This window comes from Aulostomus chinensis, chromosome 13, assembly GCF_037954235.1.
Source record: "Aulostomus chinensis isolate RoL2024-O1b breed Wild chromosome 13, RoL_Achi_v1.0, whole genome shotgun sequence".
Taxonomy (NCBI): domain Eukaryota; kingdom Metazoa; phylum Chordata; class Actinopteri; order Syngnathiformes; family Aulostomidae; genus Aulostomus; species Aulostomus chinensis.
The window spans coordinates 5,738,704-5,746,604 of NC_141332.1; the positions used below are offsets into that span (position 1 = coordinate 5,738,704).

General features: G+C 49.8%; 1 protein-coding gene across 5 annotated transcripts; it reads right to left on the reverse strand.

Moving 5' to 3' along the window:
- Positions 1-477: 477 nt before the first annotated feature.
- st3gal5 (ST3 beta-galactoside alpha-2,3-sialyltransferase 5) lies at positions 478-7,879 on the reverse strand. Of its 5 annotated transcripts, none has more exons than XM_086222815.1 (8): positions 7,855-7,879; positions 6,224-6,323; positions 5,032-5,152; positions 4,273-4,482; positions 3,717-3,844; positions 3,405-3,591; positions 2,881-3,039; positions 478-1,705 (listed from the first exon to the last, which is right to left on the reverse strand). In XM_086222815.1, exons 2-8 carry the CDS (start codon positions 6,253-6,255, stop codon positions 1,448-1,450), a joined length of 1,095 nt encoding a protein of 364 aa, XP_086078941.1. In that variant the 5' UTR covers positions 6,256-6,323; positions 7,855-7,879; the 3' UTR covers positions 478-1,447. The 5 variants fall into 5 exon arrangements, with proteins under 5 accessions (XP_086078941.1, XP_086078940.1, XP_086078942.1 ...); XM_086222814.1 differs by lacking the exon at positions 7,855-7,879 and adding an exon at positions 7,255-7,408; XM_086222816.1 differs by lacking the exon at positions 7,855-7,879 and adding an exon at positions 6,913-7,171.
- Positions 7,880-7,901: the final 22 nt, after the last annotated feature.

Genomic DNA, 7,901 nt, shown 5'->3' on the forward strand with positions numbered 1-7,901 from the left:
TTTTCTCAGATAAAAACCAATGTACATTTTTTTATATCGCTGTTGATAGTCTCGAGTCAGAGTCCTTCGTTAGATGTGGTTAGTTACCGCCCTCCACTGGTGGAATCACGGTTACTACACGGACTTCATCGACTGACGTCTGCAGTCAGAAGCGAGGTGTAAATGTACAGTAATATACGGAGCTGCAGCTGACAGCCGAGCCTGCATGGAGAGGATGGACAGATTTATGAATCAAGCAGAAGCATGTTCCTACAAGTCTCTTGTCCTAACTTAAGTTTGGAACCTTCCAGCATCAAAACAAACTATTTAGCATCAATGCTTTAAGATAATTTTACACTACATTGAAGTCAAGTCGTACCAATGTCCAAACTGTTACCGGCTCAAATATTGATCTCTGCATCATGGAACACCTGCGTGATCTCTTCTCTCTGCTCTTAATAGTGGCACGGTCCTGAAGCTGTTCGAGGCACATGCAACTGTCCATTTCCACCATTTATGCTTTATTTTTTATTAAGATCAGCAGAGCAAACAATTCAACAAAACCATTCAAACTCACAGGAAAGGAACCCACACTGTTAAGTCCATTGTTGCGTTTCTTTCACACCATGTGCTTCCATGCTGGTCACATGAGGACAAAGCTTTTAAAAAAAACAAGGTTTCATTTGTGGAAAAAGTCAGATATTCACATTTGAGTGACTAGTTTTAGGCTTTAGAAAGGTAGAGCAAAAACAAGAATTCAGGAAGAAGTAAATAGGAACCCCAGACAAGTCACAAACAGTGTATTTCATAGATAAATCTCTTTCACAGACCTGCCATTTAGAAAGTATCTCAGTAAACAAGGTTCAGATGTATTAAAAAACAAAACCACCAGAAATATTGATAACATTCACATCAAAACAATAGTGCTCGAAACCACAGGCAGAACTGGAAAAACAAACAAGAGAAGCAAAAGTCAAATTAGAACGATGACGTTCTTTTTGTTGTTCCTAATCGTCTCGGGTCGGTTCACATTTGTTGTTAGACTTTGGGACACAAGTCCGTTTGTTGGGGGCTCACAGCAGGTCGAGGTCACATGGACGCGATACATCCCACACTGACGACGATTTCCTGCTGCTCTTCAAGCTGCTAGTGTCTCCATGACAACACGTCTGCAATGCTGAGCTGAACTAAAATTCCTGGAATGGCACCACAAAGACTCAAGAAATATTTGATTTGGTTCAATCGTCTAGAGGTCAAAGGTCAGCCAACGCCAGGGAAAGAGAGCAGCTTGGTTCTCGTGTTGTTCTTCATCCCCAAACATTTTCTGACAAATACTGAATACGTTTCATCACCTTTGTGCGGCCCTACACCCTCCACAATCCTGCCCGTCTTGCCACAGACTCTTTTACTTTGTTCTTAAAAGCAAAAGCATGAGAAAATTGGTGCTTGAGAGGAAAAAGTCTGGAGGTCATCTGGGGCAGAAGGAGCAGTGAACCCCTCCCGTCAGGTCCGTGATGGCTCTCTCAACAACCATGCTCTGCAGCAGCTGGGTCTCTCTGTTCACGTTGTGCATCTTCTGCTGCTGCATGGCGCTCACTGTCAGGTGGTCATAGTAGTGCAGTGGCACCCCCTGTTGGGAGATGTTGTACCCAAAACCTGCTATGCTGACTTCGTCGCACAGAAGACTGGCTAAGTTCAGCGCTGAGACCCCCAGGGTGGGCACATTCTGTGGAGAAGATAAGAGCCATACAAACGTCATTCGTCACCACGGGCAAATTTGGTCTGCAGGGACGATCACGAGGGAATTCCTCCCAACGGAGGATACAAGCACGAGTACTGAACTTGGAGAGGAGGAGAATCGACGGCGAGGGACAGCTTCAGCCCAGCTGGAGACCCTGCGCGTTGTTTCCATCCATGTCTACAAACAAGGGCTGTCACGCTTCACTTTCACAACGATTCGATTCGAATACCTGGATACTGGACGGTTCGGGGGAGGAGTCATCGATCTCTGCTGTTGTTGTCAGGCAGTCAGGTTTAAAATCATGGACATTTGGAATTTTAGTGTAATTTCTTTTGCCTGAGCTGAGTTTCGCACGAGCTTCTTTGTAAACATGCCAGCGACACTCGAGCCTCCCGCAGAGCTGCGCTACTTTGCTGTGCTGCAGCAGCAGTCAGTCTGGAGGAGCCGCCTGGACGGTCCTGGTCGGCCGGCCGGCGCGAAATCCCAGAGTAGTCGTGTTGCCGCCGTTCTTTACTTCACATTCACATATTCTACAAACGGCGACCGACTTATTTAAAACTCCTCCCTCTTCATAACAGCCAAAGTGTTTCCGTACACTTGAACGAAGCGATGGCTGGAAAATTTCTCTCTCTCCTCTGCCATCCGCCATGCTGTGTTGATGCTGAGATTCACGCTTCTGCCGGCGCGTAGCGCTGGTGTCACAGGCTCAATCGAGCAATGTTTAACGTGTCGAGAAGCACCAAAAACACACAGTCATCATCAAAATGTTTGCTGTGCTTAAATCCAATGTACATTTTCACAGTATTGATTTAATCGATTCTTTACCATTTTAAACGATTTTTCATCGATGTATGTCATTCGCAAGGCCATTTTGCCGAGCACAGATCGATGCAGTGGAATCCTAGGAAGAGAAATCGACTCATCGATCCATAGATGAATCGTTACACCCCTACTGACAACGCAAGAGCGACTGTGGGATAAAAAAAAACTTTGATCTTTTTTTGGTCCAAAGCAGCAGGCACCATCATTGTCCTGCAGCGATTTAAGAGATGAGAAGGGATGTTTGTCATCCTGCTCATTCTTGACCGTCAGCACGCTGACAGACTGGTGTGGCTGTGAGTGTGTGTGTGTGTGTGTGTGTGTGTGTAGGGTCAAGTTACCTGGTCCCAGCCCCACAGGCGTGCTGTGGGCGGAGAGTATTTGAGTAGATCCAACGACGCCTCTCTGATGACATTTGGATGGAGAAGTCTGAACCTGTGGGGTTCAAGAGGGATTTGATCTGGAACCTTCCGCCAGAAGAAGAGCCTGTCCCACCAAGGCTGCAGCCCGCCCACACACACACACACACACACACACACACACACACACACACACACACACACACACACACAGTTTGTATCTTCATTTGCAAAGACAAGTATTACTAGCAGGCTTGTGTCTTGACCATTCAGTAATTCTGAGAGACCAGGGGACACTTGCAGTCTAGAGAGCTGATCACATGACTCATCCTGTGACCACCAGGACTCCCCAGACCAGCTGGCCCTGCCGGCTGGATGGAGACGTCTCAGGAGACTAATACTAAAAAGATTTCGCTACACATCGAGCTGCCAAAATGCGTTATCACAGGGCCGCAGTGGTTGGGCTGGGAGCTGAGTGGAACGTAACGGCTCTGCTCGCGCCTCACCACAGCCAGCCTGTTGATCATGGCGGACGTCCAGCTGATGTCCTCAGCTTTATACACCACGGCTACAAACACAGCGTTTGGGTCTGTGTCGATCCACTGGAGCGGCGTCCCCTCCGGGTAACTCATCCTGATGCTGGTTCGATTCCCAACATCAAAAGCGAACTCCCCCAGAGGACCGCTGTTCAACCTGGGGAGGGGGACACCCGATAACTGATGGATAGTGCGCACAGATATGCCATCTATGTGTAAAGACTGCTCGTTGTTGGCTGATACACCAGCTGACAGGCAACACAACGCTGATGAGACAGATACCTGATAACCAGATCAAATCGATCGATGAGTGGACCGAGCTCCAGGCCTCGGAGAATGCCTCCATTTCCCATGACCACACAGCGCTGGCATTTATCCAATGGCTTGGGCGCAGCGTCAGAGTCTGGCAGCTACAGGGAGAAACCACGATGGCGTCATGACGTTTCGACGCAGTCGCTTACAGAGCAGCACTTACAGGGACATACAGTGACATTGTATCTTACGGGGTTTTTCTGATGTTCTCTCATTGCAGTGAACAGCAAACAACTTGGCATCTCAAGTTTTGGGAGGATGTGAAGTCATTTGAGTCATTCAGTTATCGACAGGAACGTTTCATCAGATTTGTCATCAAGCTGCTTCCAAATCAGCGCTCAGCTGCACGCAACACTCAAGCCTGAACACCTGAGGAGGTGTTTCCCCTCGCTCCGTCGGTGCGCTGGCGATGGCATACATCATCCTCGGCAAGCCTTACAACACCCTAACGACGAGACTGAGGGCGAATACAGAGCCGACTTCAGACCAAGATAGGTGATGTCGTCATGACAGAACTCGTACTCACCCACTTCAGTAGGTCTTCCACTTTACTCTGGAGCCCTTTGAAGCCGAACGGGGTCGGATACAGGAAGAGGTCATCGGAGAGCGGCGTGTTCTTCCACAGGAAGGGCTGGGTTACAAGACTTGAAGCAGGAAGTCTGGATAAAATGCTCCTCCTGGTGTTTCCTGGGCGACACGGCCCCTCCAGCACTTTCTGCACGTGCTCATGGACAAGCTGCAGGAGAACCAGAGGCAGCGTCAACCAGCCCCGAGGTCAAGGTCATGAGGTTAGGATCCCAACAGAGTCCGGACCCTGTCTGGCTGCAGCGTCTCAGCTACAAAGCTACGTCTGCGACAATCATGTGATCTGACTCACAGACAGGAGGCGCACAGGAGGGCCAGAGCTGCTGGAGCTCAGAGGCCGTCTGTCTTGCTTCTTCCTCTTCCGCTCCAGGAACCTCAATCGCACCAGGCCACAACAATAATAACCATCATCATACTAACCCTGCCCCCCACCCCCATCTTGACCAGGACTCCAGGTAGATGGGACTCATGGGACTTCCTCACATCAATCGTGGAAGAATTAATAAAGTTAAAGAGGGAAAAACACCGTAGAAAATCTACTTTGCATGAAGTTTTTATACTGGCTCATCTCAGAGGGAACACCACAAGGTTGCAACACCGGGCAGCACGTGACAGTGATGATGTGGGGGGTTGCAGTGCTGGGCTGACACGCTGACCTCAGCGCACAAGAAGAACTGAAGAGGAGGTCTCTGTATCTCACCTCTTTATGTTCGCGGCTGATGTGCCAGTCCACAGGTTTGTATGTTTCTGTCTCATACTGGAACAGGGAGGCTATCACCAAACTCAGCACACCTAAGACACAACCCACCAGCAGCACATGCCTGGATACACACACACACACACACACACACACACACACACACACACACAATGGAGAGGGAAGCGAGACGTGACATTAGACGTTCATGCAAGCTAAGTCTCAGCTGACAGAAATAACATCCATGAAGAAGAAGTTGTGTCCTTGTGCACGTGCAGGACCAGCGTCTCTCTGAGTCGGAGTCCAGCTGCTGGCCCCCTGGTCTGAGTCAGGCCTATTCTGAGGTCTGTTTCTAGGCAGGAAATGAGGTTGATCCTGGCTGATGAGACACTGAGCTCATAGTTCTGGGCTCCTCGCACAACCATCCCTCTGTCTGCCTGAGTGTCTCCATGGAAACGGGCTGCTGACATCACTTCCTGTACACAGTTCCGACGCGGATGCAGTACACGTGAGCAACTGTTCACGTTACCGAGTGCTACCTGAGTATCAGCTCAGACGGTTCACATGACTGACTTTCAGACAGGAAGTCTGAGGCAGGATCTGCTGAGCGGCAGGTGACTGAGGCAACACCGCACCTGGTCGAACTACACCTCACACAGAGTAGAGACACAACAGGAAGCATTGTTTCGACAGTGGTTCATCGCTCAAAACCAGCATAAGCACAGAGTTAGGACAACAGCTGGGCTATGAAACCCCCGACCTGAAGGGGGTCATCAGAGACCTGCGTGGCGTGATCAGCCAGTTCAACCCTCTCAGCTACAAGGTACAGTAGCGCAGCCTTGCTCATTCGTTGCGCCGATCCTCAGCAGCTACCAGAGGAAGAAGCTTCTCTTCCCGGGAGCCACACTGAAGCGCGACAATGTAACAGAAAAACCTCCTATCACTTTGTGTTTTCCTGCGTTTGAACCATTTGGTTTCCTGTTTCGGCACTGGGATGACAGCTTCAACGTTCTGGTTTCTCTTCATCGTCATGTTGCTCTCTCCTGCTCGATGGACCACGACTGCACCCGTGCCACTCACTCATGGGCTGCGTCCTGACATCTCTGTCAGAGGGTTTTGACAAGTACATTTAAGCAAACCACTGGCGGCCATCTGCCAGGCCCCAACCGCAGCGGCTCATGAGCACGAACGTCACCTGTATGAGAAGCAGCGTTTGGCGAGCCGCATTTCCTGCAGGTGGACGCTGGACTGTGGGAGCTGATGTGGCTGAAGTCACCTGGCTCAGGGACCCGGTCCTGGGGGAGTCAGACACAACAAAAGTGAGCAGGTCTCCACTCAGGGAAAACCTACCTGCACTCAGCAGGGACGCCCTGACAAACACAGGGTCTGCATTAACGGAGAGATTCAGTCACTGCAGTTCCTGAGGGGTCAATGATTCTACAGGACACGAGGGGAGACTGAATTCTGAACCGTCCCCCAAAAAACAGAATGGATCAGCATAGACACCCGGACTCCAAAACACTCCACCACAGGTATTTGAGTTCATGCCATAGCGAATACACGTCTCCTACTATCTGACAGCGTTCTCACCAGTGTGGCCAGCACACGGCAGGATGTGTTCAATGGGCCACGGGTGCTGCCCCACGACCACCGAGTGGAGCACCGGTGTGTGCGCCGGTGTTGCGGGCACCCAGCACCACGCGTCTCATCCCGAACTCTGAGTTAAAGTAAACAGGATAACGGATAAAAAAAACGCCATGTCGTTTACAGTCGCAACACCGAATCCCTGATTGAATCCGGGTCCAAGATCCAGAAGCAAAACTGTAAAAACTACAACACATCCGAGCTTCAGCGGTCGGTCCCGGTCCTGCTCCGGTTCTCTACCTGAGCCGGGATGACGTAGCACCGCCGGGTGACAAACACGTCTTCTTCTTCTTCGTGTTAAATCCCGCCTCACTCAGGCTTCTCTTCCCGACGACGCTTCTGAACCACACAGGCTCGGTACCGGAGATGTGGTGGGCGGGCTGCGGGAAAGGCGTCTGTGCGGCGGGAGCAGGGGTCAAGTCGCAACCACCTCTGCGTATCTGTCGGTTCCATTGTTTGTTACCGCGACCGTTCGGGTTCGCTAGACCGGACCGCGGTGTCCCGTCCCCCGCGGCTTGTGTTCCGGCTTATAGCGCGTTAATGCGGTTCCGTCCCATTATTTTATCGTAATTAGCAGCTCACCTTTCCACGGACACCAATGTCAGGGGTCACCGTGCTGACACTCATCAGCTCGAGCTCTCCGGTTAATGTTCTTCTTCAAGATATTTTGACGCAGTGGCGCCACATGCGCCTTCTACTGGACACTCGCGGTACTCTGCGCCCCAACGGTTAACCAGTTGACGAGCGAGGGTGCGATTCAAATAAAGGGCTCAAAGAGCAGAACACGCAGAACTTCTCATTTGCAGTATTTGAAATGTACACATCACTTGTTCAGGTAAAGAGATGACGTATTTCCTGAGCGTTGCCAGAGACATCGCTGAAACAGGCTTTAAAAAAATGCTGAAATGCCACAAGACAATCTTAATAGCTGAAGCTGCAATGAATTGAGAGGTTAAGGTTTTTTTTATATATATATTAAAATATTTTTTTAAACAATGAACTAAAAGTAGAGCTTTACATTTTATCTGTTCACCTACTTAAAAAAAGACAGTGTCGTTCAATGCAGCTTAGCATCAAAACCCAATAACCTGTCATTTCAATTCTTACAAGTTGAGAAGCGATCATAACATCAGCAAGAGAACCAAACGTGTTAACAATATTCTTCAGCAGAACAGAAACTACCTGTGTCGCCAGCCAGCGCCGATTAGCACGAGGACTTTTACCTGTCA

Coding starts and splice junctions, on each gene's coding strand:
- st3gal5 (XM_086222815.1), bottom strand. CDS start 6,255: ATGCGGCTCGCCAAACGCTGCTTCTCATACAG. Junction 3,040..3,404: donor TGATCAACAGGCTGGCTGTG/GTGAGGCGCGAG, acceptor GGCGGGCTGCAG/CCTTGGTGGGACAGGCTCTT. Junction 1,706..2,880: donor GCCTGTGGGGCTGGGACCAG/GTAACTTGACCC, acceptor TCTTCTCCACAG/AATGTGCCCACCCTGGGGGT.